At 41.0% G+C, this 17,992-nt stretch overlaps 1 protein-coding gene across 3 annotated transcripts in view; it reads right to left on the bottom strand.

Annotated features, from left to right (window-relative positions):
• Positions 1 to 17,992, bottom strand: part of tbc1d22a (TBC1 domain family, member 22a) — a 348,296-nt gene that overhangs the window by 315,382 nt on the left and 14,922 nt on the right. For all 3 annotated transcript variants that reach the window (XM_061914479.1, XM_061914478.1, XM_061914480.1), the window contains exon 5: positions 8,802 to 8,984. In XM_061914479.1, coding sequence (XP_061770463.1) covers positions 8,802 to 8,984 — 183 coding nt within the window. The remainder of the gene's footprint in view (positions 1 to 8,801; positions 8,985 to 17,992) is intronic.

Genomic DNA, 17,992 nt, shown 5'->3' with positions numbered 1-17,992 from the left:
TATATACATATACATATATATATATACATATATATACATATACATATATATACATATACATATACATATATATACATATATATACATATATATATATATATATATATATACACACACACACGATTTGCAACTAATCGCTGGACTCGTCATTTTGCCCTGGAGTCTGGAATTGTGAAGACCCACTGCCGGATAAAGTGAAGGTTGTTGCCCCGAGAATCCATCGGCCCTGGAGAAGTGTCTCCCCTGCGCTCCTTGACTATGGTCTAGGCACCGGAAAGGTGCAACAACTTTATAAGAAATACATTGGCATCAAACTCTGTAGCTTGCTAACTTGTGCACACTAGCTTTCAGAGACTCTTATTTTGTTAGCACAGGCAGGACGAAGCAGGTCTTTTATGGTGAAGACAGGAACTGTGCAGTCGGCCTTTAGAGTTTTGACAGCAGGTACAGCCCAAGAGTCTGTTGAAATAAAAAGTGTTTCTCTCCGTCCTGTCAGTGATTTTTTTTTCTTAATAATGAGTTCGCAGCGGCCGGCGTCATCCCACAAGATCCTCGGGTGCCGACAATGTCAAACTGATAAAAGTGAAGTCTTGGTGAAGATTGATGATTGCTCATTTTTATGTCTATTTTTTTAATGCCTGGCTTGAGATTGACTGACTCACCCTCTGCGATCGACCGGTAGCTCGCGATCGACCTAATGCCCACCCTTGCTATAGAGATTATAGTGGGTGCAAGTGCAAGCTATCCAATTAGCATGTGGTTGCATGACTTGAATAACCAGAATAACTTTGCACGACTACTTTCACATGGTTACTAATAAAAGGCTAATTAAACACGACAGCTCTGATAGCGTAGATAGTTTTTAATACATTTTGGCGTCATTTGATGACTTTGCGGGAGTGAGAAATAACATCCTGGTTATGAATAAAATGTATTTTACTAATAGCTTTTGCGTTTACATTTGATAATTGATGACTGACCTCGCCTGCAATCGGATGCTTTCGCGACAGGTGCTGCAGCATCGAACTTGTGCTATTGTGATATGCCAGCTACACTTTGCATACGACTGCGTTTTCCTTCGATTGTAGTGTGAAGTGTTACCACACCGTAGACAACTTTTATCCCTTCTTAATTCCCTCGTTTTGCAATTGCTCTTGTCCACTGCTTTCTGCGGCATCTGCCATTGAGAGTTATGTCGGCAAAAAAGTTTACTAATCTCAAGTGTATTTAAAGGACCGGTGTTGTACAGTGCAGGGGGCATATGATCTGTGACGTAAACACGCTGTGCAATACCTAAACCAGGGGTGCTCACACTTTTTCTGCAGGCGAGCTACTTTTCAATTGACCAACTCGAGGGGATCTACCTCATTTAAATATATCATTTATATTTATTTATTTATGAAAGAGACATTTTTGTAAACAAGTTAAATGTGTTTAATGATAATACAAGCATGTGTAACACATATAGATGTCTTTCTTTCACGAAGACAAGAATATAAGTTGGTGTATTACCTGATTCTGATTACTTGCATTGATTGGAATCAGACAGTAATGATGATAACGCCCACATTTTCAAATGGAGGAGAAAAAAAGTCGTCCTTTCTGTACAATACCACATGAAAGTGGTTGGTTTTTGGCATCTAATTCATCCAGCTTCCATACACTTTACAAGAAAAACATTGGCGGCAAATTCCGTAGCTTGCTTGATTGACATTCACGGCACCCGAGCGTCTTGTGAGATGACGCTGGCTGCTGCCAGTTCATTATTATGAAAAAATGACAGAGAGGAAGGCGAGAAACACTTTTTATTTCAGCAGACTTTCGCGCCGTCCCTTCCGTCAAAACTCTAAAGGCCGACTGCACATTTCCTATCTTCACAATAAAAGCCCTGCTTCATGCTGCCTGCGCTAACTAAATAAGAGTCTCGGAAAGCTGGCGTGCACAAGTGATGTGCACGCCAGCTTTCTGAGGGATCGCTTGTGCACGCCAGTTTTCCGAGACTCTGTATTTAGTTAGCGCAGGCAGCATGAAGCAGGGCTTTTATTGTGAAGATAGGAAGCAGTCGGCCTTTGGAGTTTTGACGGAAGGTACGGCGCGAGAGTCTGTTGAAATAAAAAGTGTTTCTAGCCTTCCTCTCGGTCATTTTTAATAATAATGATCTTGCAGCAGCCAGCGTCATCTCACAGGACCCTCCGGTACCGTGAATGTCATTTAAGTGACGTCTTGGTGAAGATTGATGATCACTAATTTTTAGGTCTATTTTTTTTAAAAGCCTGGCTGGAGATCGACTGACACACCCCCCGCGGTCGATTGGTAGCTCGCGATCGACGTAATGGGCACCCCTGACCCAAACAGTCCGTGCGAAACGTGAGCTTTGACTACTAAAGGAGGCAAAATGCCATAAAAAATTTTACTAAATAAATAAAAAATGTACGATGCCTCGAGGCAGCAAAAATTACTTGAATATATTTTGTAATCAAATTACTCGAGGAATCGTTTCAGCTGTAAATCCTAATATCACTTGACAAATCTTTTTTGGATAATGTATAGGGATAGATTCCATTGCATAGTTAGTTTTTTTTTTGCTCGTATCTGCTTTTAATGATAAGAGATAGTTTGCACACGGTTTACTGAACAGTAGCCATGTTGGTTTGGTGGCCCACCACTTCGTTCAGAAGTCACGTGATGGAATACAACCTACAGAAGAGCGAAACAATCCTTGTCTGGGCATGCCTTCCCTTGTTGGGGACACATACTTTAGATCCTGCACCAAGCCCTCAGTCTACTACTGTCCCATCTAAATATGTGGTCAAGAACTCATGAACCCTGCTGGGATGAGAGAGGAAACGTCTTCCGAGACCATGTACACCATGGGTGTCAAACTCTGGCCAAATGTGGCCCGCCGTGAAAATTCACTTGGCCCTTGAGGCAATATCAAATTAACATTGGAGCTGGCTCGCTGCTGTAAGACCGCATTCACCGCTAATACTCTTACTTGCCAACCCGATTTTCCCAGGAGACTCCCGAAGTTCAGTGTCCCTCCCGAATTTCATCCCGGGCAACAATATTGGGGGTGGGCCTTAAAGGCACTGCCTTTGGCGTTCTCTACAACCTGTCTCCACGTCCGCTTTTCTTCCATACAAACAGTGTGCCAGCCCAGTCACATAATATATGCGGCTTATACACACACACAAGTGAATGCAAGGCATACTTGGTCAACAGCCATTCAGGTCACACTGAGGGTGGCCGCATAAACAACTTTACACTGTCACAAATATGCGCCACACTGTGAACCCACACCAAACAAGAATGACACATTTTGGGAGAACATCCGCACTGTAACACGACATGAACACAACAGAACAAATACCTCCAACCCCTTGCAGCACTAACTCTTCCGGGACGCTACAATATACACCCCCCGCTATCACCAAACCCCATCCACCTCAACCCCACCGCCGAAAAGAGGCATTCCAGTTTTATTTAAATTTTATTTGATATGACATTGATATTTTTTAATTATTATTATTATTTGAAACTCGATTTTGCATGTCACTATAAATTTATATACCGTAAGCCTTGCTTGTTCAGGATTCAATGTAAAACTTTTTTGGGTCCCTATTTAAAGGTTAATTTGTTCAACCTCGGCCCGCTGATTTGTTCGGTTTTAAATTTTGGCCCACTCTGTATTTGAGTTTGACACCCCTGATGTACAAGGTTCGGTTGTGAACAAGTCAATGCCTTGAATGGGAATATTCACAGGTAGGGGGCATGTACCACACTTGAGTGCGAAATATGGTAAATGGGTTATACTTGTAGAGCGCTTTTCTACCTTCAAGGTACTCAAAGCGCTTTGGCACTATTTCCACATTCACCCATTTACACACACAGTCACACACTGATGGAGGGAGCTGCTATGCAAGGCCCTAACCACAACCCATCAGGAGCAAGGGTGAGGTGTTTTGCTCAAAGACACAACAGATGTGATTAGGTTGGTAGAAGCTGGGGATCGAACCAGGAACCCTCAGGTTGCTAGCACGGCCATTCTCCCAACCAAGCTACGCCATCCTTCCGAAATAAAGCACTCACAACAGCAAAATGTGTCAAACTTTAGGTGTAATTGGACCAGAGAAGTCTGGTAGGTCCTGATACGGTTTCAACACCTCATGTTTCCATTACACGGTGCAAAAAACACTAACCTGGAAACCATTTTGCTTTGCTCTAAATTCATAAAAAAAGGCCAGACAAAAAGTAAAAACTCTTACAGAACATAACGCGGTGATAACCTTTGCTATAACAGTGTGGGAGTGGAGGTAAATGCCATTGTCATAAAAAGAATGTCGGACGCTCTAATTAAACTGTGTCATTTCTGCATTGAACTATTTCCAGCACTTTGCACGTTAAGCATAAGCGTGTGACTCATTAGTTGCTAAGCACTTTGTCTAATTCTCTTCATGCACCCCTTTTTCCTCTCAAGTACTCTCAAGGCATCGCACAGAAACCACTCAAGACATGATGACACAAAGAACACATGAAGGCAAAGAGAAAGGCTTTTAACGGGGACTGTGGGAGGAGTTCAGTAGGGCAGCATTCTCAAAAGTTGGAGTCCGTTGGTCTTGTTGCATGATTGGAGTCGATAAACAAAAATAGGATGTACAGCTTAATCCACGGCCTATGTAAAATTCCGTTTCTACGACGGTAAGTCAAGTTTTTAGTGTAGGCTTATACCTAAATTAAATTGTAAATGGATTTTATTTGTCGCGCTTGTCTGCCTTGTACGTACTTAAAGGAGGACTGCACTTGTAGGGGAATTTTGCCTATAGTTCAAATTCATAAGAGACAAGAAGGCAACATTTTTTTATTTTTTTTTGCTTTCTAACATAAAAATCGTCTCTTTCTTGGTGGCTAGAAATGCAGAAAATGGGGGGCAATCAATTCCACTTCTAAATCACTTTAAAAATGCATTCAAAAACCACCAACAATATCTGATTTACATTCTGTAACCCGTATAATAACCAAGCTGTAGCGACAATTGTTGTAAGAGCAAAAACCGAGGAACTCGTTTTCTATCGTAGTAATACTGTATTAGCCGTAAAAGCTTACTACGGCAAGAAAAAAGCTAGTTTCTACAACAACACGAAATGCGTTTCAGTTTGTAATGCACAGCATTACAAACTCAGCGATACAACACCAATCTGTATGGACTGAAAAACATGAACAATTATATTATAATATCTGTAAAGTATTAGCCCACATTAGCCGGACAGCATATGTACTGTAGTTGTACTAGCACGCAAGACATGCTGCGTGTATCATGATCAATATTAAAGTGATTCACTCAATGGTGCAGCTGGCCGAGGAAGTTCCTATTGATTTTGGGCAAGCAATCCATTTATGTTGAAACAGCATGTCTCCAAGTTCCATATTTATAGCGTCAAAATAATTTTTACCCCCCCTCTCCTGGCTTTGGTCTGCTCCAATCTCCTTCTTTGTCCTCGCTTCTGGAAGCAGTACGTACTTCATCCTGAGTGTATTCAGCTTCAAAAAGACAAGTTTGTAAATCCTTATTTGTCCAAAAATGGTCATCTTCATTGTCTGTTACCGAGTCTGCCATGATTAGAAAACACACTTGTGTTTGATTCCAGAAGTAGGAACACACATGTTGCCGGAAGTTAGACGTGCGCTGCTATGGAAACAGAAATCAATGCTCGATATAAATCAGTCCTGGAAAAGATTAAAATTATGAAAACACGGTAATTATTGAATATATCACATTATGCTTCCGCCCGATTGTAGCTGAGATAGGCGCCAGCGCCCCCCGTGACCCCGAAAAGGAATAAGCGGTAGAAAATGGATGGATGGATGGATGCTATGAACGTGTCACTACATTATATATATATATATATATATATATATATATATATATACACATATGTATGGTATTTGCAGTGTGTATATAAAACGAACGATGGGGGTTTTTGAAATTGTTTAGAGCGGTGACTCCGATTACCCACATCTTTTAAGCGTTTATCATCTTTAAAATCGTTTGGGAAAAAAAAAGACGTGGTTTCTTATCTCTCATAACGATTCTGAATGATAGGCAACATTTTTTTAAAACTGCAGTTCCCCTTTGTAGCACTTTGAGACTACGACCTCATTTGCCGACTGATGACGCAGCATCAGAAGAAACTGCGGGGTTCAGTAATTTGCTCAAGGGTACTTTGACATGGTCACTGGGGGACTGATGATTGAACCCGCAACTTTCAAGTTCTGAGACAAACACTACACCACCTGAGCAATGCTGCCCTAATTCTCACCTAAATCCCTCACATGGTATACAAAACACAAGGAGGACATATAAAATATAGTAATAAAAAGTAAAATCCAAGAGTTGAAGAGAGAGAGCAACTCCTTTCTTATATCCCTGGGCTTGCACACTGTATTGGACGTTGCAAGGGAGGGAGATAAAGGCTGAGCCCAGATTTCCAGTCTATGCGTAACAATTTAAATTTGGCTCTCGCAGTTTTACACGATCATTTGCTCCGATGCCCGTTTGAAGAGAAAGTGTGGGTGAGCAGTGCTTAAAATATTATTTTTACCTGTTTTCTGCTTCATTGTCAACCATTTATTTTGTAACTGTCTATTTTGGCAAAATATGGAAAAGTAAAATTCTCTAAAATTTGGTGAGTGGGGCTTAATCGGAATTAAACTGGACTCACTGGTGACGATGGCAGAGCAGAGGACTGTGGAAAAACTACGGAGCATCATGGATGATGCCAGTCACCCTCTGCATAACATTACCAGGAGCCAGTGGAGCCTGTTCAGTGCTAGACTGCTTCATCCCAAGTGCAGAACTAATAGACTCAAAAACTATTTTGTCCCACATGTTATTAGACTGTACAACTCCTCTCTGAGGAAGGGGGGATACTAGTTTTTGGAGGTTCGCTTCCTGCCTCTTGACATCCAAATCGCTGCCAGTGTGTCCTTGGGCAGGACACTTCAACCTTGCTCCCGGTGGCGCTCACACTGGTGAATGAATGATAGGTGGTGGTTGGAGGGGCCGTAGGCGCAAATTGGCAGCCTCGCTTCCATCAGTCTACCCCAGGGCAGCTGTGGCTACAAATGTAGCTTACCGCCACCAGGTGAATGATGGGTTCCCACTTCTCTGTGAGCGCTTTGGGTATCTAATGATAGAAAAGCGCAATATAAAATCTAATCCATTATTATTATTATTAGAATGACAGGGGATGCAAACAATAACATATACCCCCATTATTTATTATTTACTTTTTAAATGTGATCTCAATTATGTACACTGCTGCTGGAATCCATATTTATACTTTCCTGAGGGAACTCTCCTGAAGGAATCAATAAAGTACTATATACAGTGGGGCAAAAAAAGTATTTAGTCAGCCACCGATTGTGCAAGTTCTCCCACTTAAAATGATGACAGAGGTCTGTAATTTTCATCATAGGTACACTTCAACTGTGAGGGACAGAATGTGAAAAAAAAATCCAAGAATTCACATTGTAGGAATTTTAAAGATTTTATTTGTAAATTATGGTGGAAAATAAGTATTTGGTCAACCATTCAAAGCTCTCACTGATGGAAGGAGGTTTTGGCTCAAAATCTCACGATACATGGCCCCATTCATTCTTTCCTTACACGGATCAATTGTCCTGTCCCCTTAGCAGAAAAACAGCCCCAAAACATGATGTTTCCACCCCCATGCTTCACAGTAGGTATGGTGTTCTTGGGATGCAACTCAGTATTCTTCTTCCTCCAAACACGACGAGTTGAGTTTATACCAAAATGGATACATGGATAATACAGCAGAGGCTTGGGAGAATGTCATGTGGTCAGATGAAACCAAAATAGAACTTTTTGGTATAAACTCAACTCGTCGTGTTTGGAGGAAGAAGAATACTGAGTTGCATCCCAAGAACACCACACCTACTGTGAAGCATGGGGGTGGAAACATCATGCTTTGGGGTTGTTTTTCTGCTAAGGGGACAGGACGATTGATCCGTGTAAGGAAAGAATAAATGGGGCCATGTATCGTGAGATTTTGAGCCAAAACCTCCTTCCCTCAGTGAGAATTTTGAATGGTTGATCAAATACTTATTTTCCACCATAATTTACAAATAAATTCTTTAAAATTCCTACAATGTGAATTCCTGGATTTTTTTTTCACATTCTGTCTCTCACATTTGAAGTGTACCTATGATGAAAATTACAGACCTCTTTCCTCATTTTAAGTGAGAGAACTTGCACAATTGGTGGCTGACTAAATATCTATCTATCTATCATACCTGTATATACCGGTGCTTTCTTTAGTCCAGAAAATACAATACTTCTGTCTTCCACTTACGTATTATATGCCCACATACACCTAACGAGTTATTTTTATTTTTGTACAGTGTTAATAGAGTATGGGAGTACTGCCATAACAAAATGACTGCCTGCTATTGTACTGTATGTATTCAGTATTACGTATTTACTGAGAAAATGCCTACAAATTGGTGCAAAAACTGCCCTTTTTGGAGGTCGGCCCGAATGATTCATGGTCATCCGCCTGTTGCTTGCTCGAAACCAAGCTCCGCCGTCATTTGTAGTTGTATGCTTTCAGCCGTGTCGTAATCTGCACGCCCAGATGGCGGCTGCAAGATGACCCCCACCTTCACCCCCTCGCCCCCATCGTTAAAAAGTGAAACACAGCTGGTGGAGCAAATGAGCGAGAAAGTACAGCTGAGATCCAAAAGGAAGGAAAGAGAAGACGGAGAAGTGAAGTGTCTCTTACCAAGATCTGTGTTAGGGCCAGCCAACAACTGCTTGAATTTATCCAGACGCGACGCCTCCCTCTCGGTCATGGCCGGGGTGCCCGACGTGTTCTGGTCAGCCATGCGAGCTACGAGTGGGATGAGGGGGGGCCGGTGGGGCAGAGAGCGCTGTCTGTAGAGGGCGGCGTGCTCGCTTGCTGCATCTGGCACAAGAGTAGGGAAGGTAAGAGATGATGGCAGGCAAATATATTGTGCCAATATTGTGTGACAATATATCCAACCATCTTGATATTTAAGCCTTGTTTTTTTGTTGCTATAACTGTAGCATCACACATAAGTTGCATATTGTTTTATCAATATACCCTAAATTCCAGACCCCAAGCTTCTACTTTATTCCTAAGCTTCGAAACCTGCAGCTGTGAATAAGTTATGGATTTTCTTCGCTGATGGCCGTAATGCAAATAGTAGGGAAAAAAACAAGCAAAGACGCTGAATATGTGTGTTATTGTTTGTGCTAGAGAGCCATCTTTTGGACAAGTTCGCAAGTGCTGCATTGCCCTTCTCTTTAGACCAGGGGTCTCACACTCAAATTACCTGGGGGCCACTGGATGCAGAAACTGGGTGAGCCTGGGCCGCAAGAAAAGATTCCTTAAAATAAATCTAACATGCACTTTTTAATGACTTCACTTTCTTTGGATGTCTTTCCCGCCCTAGCAAAATACTTGCCAACTCTCGCGATGTTACCGGGAAACACACAAATATCAGTGCCCATCTACTGACAATTTCCCGGGGCAATCATTCTCCCGGTTTTCACCCGGACAATAACAATAAGGGCGTGCTGAGATGGCACTGCCTTTAGCGCCCTCTACAACCTGCCGTCTCGTCCGCTTTACCAGCAAGCCTACAGAACTGACTGCAAGACTTACTTGAGCAACAGCCATACAGGTCACACTGAGGCTGGCCGTATAAACAATTTTCTCACTTTTACAAAAATGCGCCAAACTGTGAACCCACACCAAACAAGATTGACAAACAAGGCAGCATGAGATTCTGGGTATTTGTTCTGTTGTGTTATTTTGTGTTACCGTGCGGATGTTCTCCCAAAATGTGTTTGTCATTCTTGTTTGGTGTGGATTCACATTGTGGCGCATATTTGTAACAGTGTCAAAGTTGTTTATACGGCCACCCTCAGTGTTACCTGTGTGGCTGTTGATCAATTATGTCTTGCAGTCGCTTATTGTGTCTACTGAAGCCAATTATAACATTTTGTACAGATTGTAGAGGACTTCAAAGGCAGTGCCCCCATGGTGCCCCCTTAATAATGTTGTATAGGTAAAGTGCCTCCACGATTCCCCCTTAATAATGCTGTATGGGTAAAGTTCGGGAGAATAATTACCCCCTGGAGGGGCACTGAAAATTGGGAGTCTCCTGGGAAAATCGAAGGTATACAAATATGATGTTGTAAAGCGCCATTCACATAAACCTCGCGGGCCGCACCAACATTAAATTTTCATATTAAGGTGCGGGCCGCAAAATAACATCTCGCGGGTCGCAATTGGCCCGCTGGCTGCGTGTTTGAGACCCCTGCTTTAGACTGAGCTTTAAACTGAAAGTACAAGTGTCGTTCCGTCTTATAGCCGTCCATGGCGTTTCTACTCGTCTAGATTCTTCATTCATCATCAGCTATAAGGTATGCAAATAAACATTTACAGAATCTTTCTGTGTAAATAATTCAATTCGCAATGTATACAGTGGGGCAAAAAAATATTTAGTCAGCCACCGATTGTGCAAGTTCTCCCACTTAAAATGATGACAGAAGTCTGTAATTTTCATCATAGGTACACTTCAACTGTGAGAGACAGAATGTGAAAAAAAAAATCCAGGAATTCCCATTGTAGAAATTAGTAAGAATTAATTTGTAAATCATGGTGGAAAATAAATATTTGGTCAACCACTGAAAGCTCTCACTGATGGAAGGAGGTTTTGGCTCAAAATCTCACGATACATGGCCCCATTCATTCTTTCCTTAACACCGATCAATCATTGTGCCCCTTAACAAAAAAACAGCCCGAAAGCATGATGTTTCCACCCCCATTCTTCACAGTAGGTATGGTGTTCTTGGGATGTAACTCAGTATTCTTCTTCCTCCAAACACGACGAGTTGAGTTTATACCAAAATGGATACATGGATGATACAGTAAAGGATTGTGAGAATGTCATGTGGTCAGATGAAACCAAAATAGAACTTTTTGGTATAAACTCAACTCGTCGTGTTTGGAGGAAGAGGAATACCGAGTTGCATCCCAAGAACACCATACCTACTGTGAAGCATGGGGGTTGAAACATCATGCTTTGGGACAGTTTTTCTGCTAAGGGGACAGGACGATTGATCCGTGTTAAGGAAAAAATGAATGGGGCCATGTATCGTGAGATTTTGAGCCAAAACCTCCTTCCATCAGTGAGAGCTTTGAATGGTTGACCAAATACTTATTTTCCACCATAATTTACGAATAAATTCTTTAAAATTCCTACAATGTGAATTCCTGGATTTTTTTTCACATTCTGTCTCTCACAGTTGAAGTGTACCTATGATGAAAATTACAGACCTCTGTCATCATTTTAAGTGGGAGAACTTGCACAATCGGTGGCTGACTAAATACTTTTTTGCCCCACTGTATATCTGCAGCTTATAGTCTTGTGTAGCTAATAAATGGGGAAAAAACGTTAGTTTAAAAAATGTAGTTGGTGTGCGTTCCACAGTGCGGAAAATACAGAACATCAACATGCCAAATATCGGCACCCATAATGGGTCGATGTCTACTCGACACACAGCCACATAGTCTAAGTAGCAACAATAGCAATAGCAGGCACCCTCCTGCTTTGTGATGAAAAAGAGGGCTGCACTTGCCCTATTATTAGGAATTGTATACCAAAAGCGTATGAACGAATGCATCTCCACTTTTGAGCGGACCATTTAATGCCGGCTCCTTAAATAGGGTTTTATCAAAAGAATGACCCATTTTACAGTAGTGAGTAGCACTATGCCAAAGGCAAGATTGTGTACTACATCGTGACACGCCATAGTAATCTCAATTCTGAAAGCCGTGTGACCATTTTTCGTATTTTGCTTTAAGCAGGTCTTTTTCTCCCCACTGCCTGGTGGAATTGACTGTAATTAGTGTTGGTGGCAGGTTTTTTTTCGTCTCTTCAAATGAGCTGCTGCAAGATGCGCGTGATTCAAGTGTAGAGTGTCCACAGTAGGGGAGACAAAACACATTAATTCGCACTACCGAGGCCCACATGTTCTTCCAGATGCGCTCCAAAAGACGCAGAAGATGGTGCGGGGACGAAAGCTGTGAGCGAGCTGCAGGTGTCGGTGGAGGCCATGTCCCAAATATTCTTGGAGCGGAGTGACACCATTGTTTATACCCACCTGCTGAATGCATCAAGCTTTCATTTATTCAGGTTTGCATTGCTAATATGGTTTTTGCGTCATGCTCCCTCGAGATGTAAAATAACTTGCGCATATCCACGCGATTTGACGGCGCGTGCGTGCGAGCCTGTGCCGCGTCCTCTCCGAGGAGATGAGAGGAAGCGCCAGAGGGCAACGGGCTGTTTGTGTAATCGGAACACGGCAAATGCAGACGAGCCGACAGATAGCCAGACGCTCACGCCCCAGACTGTAGATGCTACACGCTATACACAACATGGCCACCTTAGTAACCTCTTGAATGAAGACCTTGATGTCTACGGAATCATTACTGTCGCTGAGCAAGCGCCTGCTTCCGGAATATTAGATGTAAAAAAAAAAAAAATCTCAATGCTTAAACATCAAAGAAAGTACATTTTGACTTGTCATCAAGTTAGCGCTTTTCTTTAATGATGTGCTGCCACAAATCATTTGCATCATCTAATAGCATGTTTGCTGCTCACCTCGCATCCTGAACTCAGTCTGGCTGCCCCAATTTGACTCTTTAGATTCATAGTATGATATAATAATGTTGTAAAGTCGTACACAGACCAGTGTTTCCCACAGGTCAGGCATCTACAGTTGTGACCAAAATTGTTCAACCCCCACACAATTTTGGTGTTTTAGCAAGTTGGACATTTATTCCGTATTTTGTTTATAGTCATATTAAATAAAGATGTGTCAAATAGACAAATGCAACTTAAGTTGTAACACTGTATTTGACAAAATACCAAAAAAGGACATTTTTCTTCATATCTCATTGACAAAATGATTCAACCCCCTAGTTCCATGCATCTTTAGTACTTAGTAGAACACCCTTTGGCAGTAATGACATCCTTCAAAGGTGATACATAACTTCTTGCAAGCATCTACAGGTATTTTAGCCCATTCCTCTTGGGCAAAGGCCTTCAGTTCATTCATATTCTTGGGCTTGCGTGCTGCAACTGCCTTCTTCAAGTCCCACCACAGCTTTTCTAGAGGATTTAGGTCTGGCGACTGTGAAGGCCACTCCAGAGTCTTCCAGCCCTTCTTCTGCAACCACTCTGATGTTGATTTGGAGGTATGCTTGGGATCCTTGTCCTGTTGGAAGGTCCAACGTCTCCCAAGCCTCAGCTTCATCACTGACTTCGTGACATTTGCAGCTAATATATCCTGCTAGGAAATAGAATTCATAATGCCTTGAACGCGCTGGAGATTCCCGGTACCTGAGGCAGAGAAACAGCCCCAGAGCATGATTGACCCCCACACTATGCTTAACAGTAGGCAAGGTGTTCTTCTCTTTGTAAGCTTCATTTTTTCTCCTCCAGACATAACGTTGATTCATAGGCCCAAAGAGTTCCACTTTTGTCTCATCACTCCATAGAACAGTTTTCCAAAACCCTTGGGGTTTGTCCAGATGATTTTTGGCATACTGGAGTCTATTTTTCTTGTGCCTGGTAGTCAGAAGTGGGGTGCGCCTGGGAGTTCTGGCATGGAGGCCTTCATCTCGTAGTGCGCGCCTTATTGTCTGGGACGAAATCTGCGTTCCCCCCTCTGCAATGTCCTGTTGTAGTTCCTCAGCTGTTACCTAGGGGTTTTTCACCACTGTACGCTTCAAATACCGGACAGCAGTTGCACACAGCATCCTCTTTCTACCACGCCGAGGTAGTATTTCCACTCTGCCTTTAGCTTTAAACTTGCGAATTATGCTCCCAACTGTGTCTTTTGGAATGTGTAATGTCTTTGCTATTTTCTTATATCCATATCCTTTCTTATGAAGAGAAATGACCTCCTCTCTTGACTTCTTTGACCACTCCCTGGACTTCACCATGTTGCAAATACACCATTGACCATCTACAAGAAGCTGAGCGTCACAGTCTTTTTCAATCAGCAGCGGCGGCGATGACCAAGAAGAAAGCGGAGTTGGAATATATTTACATTGGCGGAGTTACAATGCATAGTAGGCTACCACCACCTACTGCACCGGAGTTGTAACTACAAGCTCCATTCACAGACAGAGTCCCATTGCTTTTATGAGCGGTCGAGCGAGTCAAAAGCCCAAAAAATAATAATAACATATATGTATATATTTTTTTAATCTTTTTGTGGCAGCTGTAATTCTTTCGTGGCGGGCCGCCACAAATAAATTAATGTGTGGGAAACCCTGCAGACTGTCAGCACACACACACATATACACACGCACAACAAATACAGTGGGACCTCCATTTATGAACCCCTCTATTTGATTCATGAGGTTTGAAATCTGGAGTGTCAACTAATTTTAGCTCGGGGGCCACATGGAGAAAAATCTATTCCTAAAAAGGGACTGGACTGGTAAAATTATGGCATGATAACTTAAAAATAAAGACAACTTCAGATTGGTTTATTTTTTTTTTAATAGAAAAGCATCTGAAAATATACAAATTAAAATGTTTAGTTTTTTTTTACACTTCCAGTTAATAGTATTCTATCTTTATTTGTCGTTATTTATACTTTCTGAATAAAATGATGTGATAGTTTTCGTCAGTCAAATAGGTGGAATTTAGTTTTAAAATGCTTCCATTGGTGTTAATTTTTAATCTATCAGAAGATGGAATGAATAATAATATGAAAATCCATTTACAGGATATTATTAATGTACTTTAATATTTTTCCTCAACTGAAGTACCAACATCATGTGGTTTACTCTGTACACATGTAACATCATCTACAATCAATCAATCAATCAATGTTTATTTATATAGCCCCAAATCACAAATGTCTCAAAGGACTGCACAAATCATTACGACTACAACATCCTCGGAAGAACCCACAAAAGGGCAAGGAAAACTCACACCCAGTGGGCAGGGAGAATTCACATCCAGTGGGACGCCATTGACAATGCTGACTATGAGAAACCTTGGAGAGGACCTCAGATGTGGGCAACTCCCCCCCCCTAGGGGAGGAGTTGCCCACAAACATTCACAAGTCACAACAAAACTTGTGAATGTGGACTTATTTCATTAATCACACATGAAGTTATAGGGGCATACATATTATTTCAGCATATTTATGTGTGCCCAGATAATGTGTCCCAAGTCCACTATCATAACAAGGCACATAGCTCTGCCCCCCCCCAAATCATGCAGCATAGGGCACAAATAATTACTATTGTGACATCCAGTGGAGACATTTAGTACAGCGGTTTCTTTCATTCCAAAATGTCAGCTTATTTTTATACTTCGCAAACTCAGCTCGCCTGCTCGCGGGACGTATCCGTACATTTGACACCCCTATTTTAGATCGAGCCAAATGTGCCTCCATGTGCGAACCATGTCTCTGTGTACGAACGCTTCACTCATTCATTCATTCATTCATTCATTGTGTGTACCGCCTGCAGGCAAAACCAGGGCGCAGCATTTTTGGAGAGGTGCAGCACACCACTAGTCACTACTCAGCGCTTCAGCGTGTATACCTTCTCTGTTTTTTCCATTTTACACAATATGAGAAAAAGACAAGACACCAACGTGGAAAAAAGGAGGGAAATCGCCTTGTAGGAAAAAAAAAAGACAAGTACGTAAATGGCGCTCACAAGTATGGAAGAATCGACAAAGCGAAATAAAACTTTTCTGGGAAAAAAGATGACGAAGCGGACTTATTTCACAGGGGGAAGAAAACTCTTATTCAGTATCGCCTCTTTCAACCGCACACACACACTGATGTGGACTTTACTATTTTAAATGTTTATTATTTTAGCAATATGTTTGTTAAAGTTTTGGATTTTTGAGGTTTTTGATCCTTTGTGAGGGCACCAAACTTAATGTGGGGAATCTTTTGCCACCTGACGATTCCATTACGATTTAGGAGCTACGAATCGATTATTATCAATTATTGATGCATCTTTAATTTATGTATATTATTGCATTTTTCAATTTACTTTTGTTTCACTAAATAAGTATTCGTCACTTGCAACTTTTAAAAACAGTGTATTTCTAATAAGAAAAAGTTTAATCAATGCCCATTTTATTTATGAACTTATTGGAAATGTATGCAGGAACATAAGTGCCCTAAAATAAAAGAGATGGTCGGATCTTTCAATGAGTTGGCTCGCTGCGGTCAGCCACATTTTGGAACGGTCGGCATTACTTTATTTACAATAAATAAATAAATAATGGACTATTGACATTTACTAATCTTTCTTAAAGACTGCTAAGCATCTGAAAATCTATTATTTTCCCCACCTCTACAACAAAGGGACTTCAGTATGTTTGCACATGTTGACAGAGCGGCACATACAGTAAAAAGCAGCTTCTTGTAGTTGTTTTGGCTTGTTTATAAAGAGAAAGTTTATTCAGTGCCCCTTGTTATGTTTGTTTGATATAAAGTAGAGATGGACCGATATGGTTTATTCAGGGCAGATACTGATTATTAGTAGTCAAAGACGGCCGATGACTGATATTTGGAGCCGATCTGTACAATACTTAGTCATATTTTTAACATTTTTCAAAAAAACATCTGACCACTGTTGAACGCGACGGAAATATTGGGGTTGATTTAGCACCAAACAACATTTAAGATTTCACAAACATTTATTATGAGTGTCTAAGAGGAGCATCAACATTTAAAAATATGTGAAGTTTGCTGGGAAAATTGTTACCAATATGAGATTTCTCTCCATCACAATATCTCGCCATCTACTGAATTTTATACAATTTTATAACATTTTATGGATTTAATCCATTGTAAGGTTTCCTTGTGAGGTACCCTGAAATTGTACATTTAAATAAAATCAAATTTTGCTCCTAATATCCTATTTGGGAATCTGTTCACACAAAGTTTGGATGTTTGTCCAGATTTTAATGTCCATCCATGTATTTTGTGTTATTTGATTGAATTACAGAACATCAAACTAGCCGCACTTCTTTAATGAGCCCACGCTTCTTCCTGTGGACGGAGGATTGTTCGAAATGTGTAGCGAAACAAACACAACAGAACCGGTAAGACGCCAGGAGAAAAGGTCACAAACTGGATTTCCCGGCAGAAACAGGAACTCGTGGCAGAAAAAAGCAAATTTTTTTCAAGCAAGGCAAAATGGCTGGTGCTTGAGCAGTGTTAACTATGTACTTCAACAATAATGTTTTTGAATACTAAGTACAGGTATCATATCATATATTATAAGTTTTATATATATATATATATATATATATATATATATATATATATATATACGTATATATATACATATATATATAAGTATATATATATATATATGTATATATACGTATATATATATACATATATATATACGTATATATATATATATATATATATATATATATACACACACGTATATATACACACACACACACACATATATATATATATATATATATATATATATATATATATATATATATATATATATATATAGACATACATATATATATGTATATGGCAGAGGGGTTAGTGAGTCTGCCTCACAATACGAAGGTCTTGAGTAGTTCTGGGTTCAATCCCAGGTTCAGGATCTTTCTATGTGGAGTTTGCATGTTCTACCCGTGACTGCGTGGGTTCCGTCCGGGTATCCCCAGGCTGCACCTGGGGATAGGTTGATTGGCAACACTAAATTGGCCCTAGTGTGTGAATGTGAGTGTGAATGTTGTCTGTCTATCTTTGTTAGCCCTGCGATGAGGTGGCGACTTGTCCAGGGCGTACCCCGCCTGCCGCCCGATTGTAGCTGGGATAGGCGCCAGCACCCCCCGCGACCCCAAAGGGAATAATGTA

The sequence above is a fragment of the Nerophis ophidion genome, linkage group LG10 (assembly GCF_033978795.1).
Source record: "Nerophis ophidion isolate RoL-2023_Sa linkage group LG10, RoL_Noph_v1.0, whole genome shotgun sequence".
Classification (NCBI taxonomy): domain Eukaryota; kingdom Metazoa; phylum Chordata; class Actinopteri; order Syngnathiformes; family Syngnathidae; genus Nerophis; species Nerophis ophidion.
The sequence above is the reverse complement of the archived record's forward strand: the minus strand, read 5'-3'. Positions and strand labels throughout refer to the sequence as shown.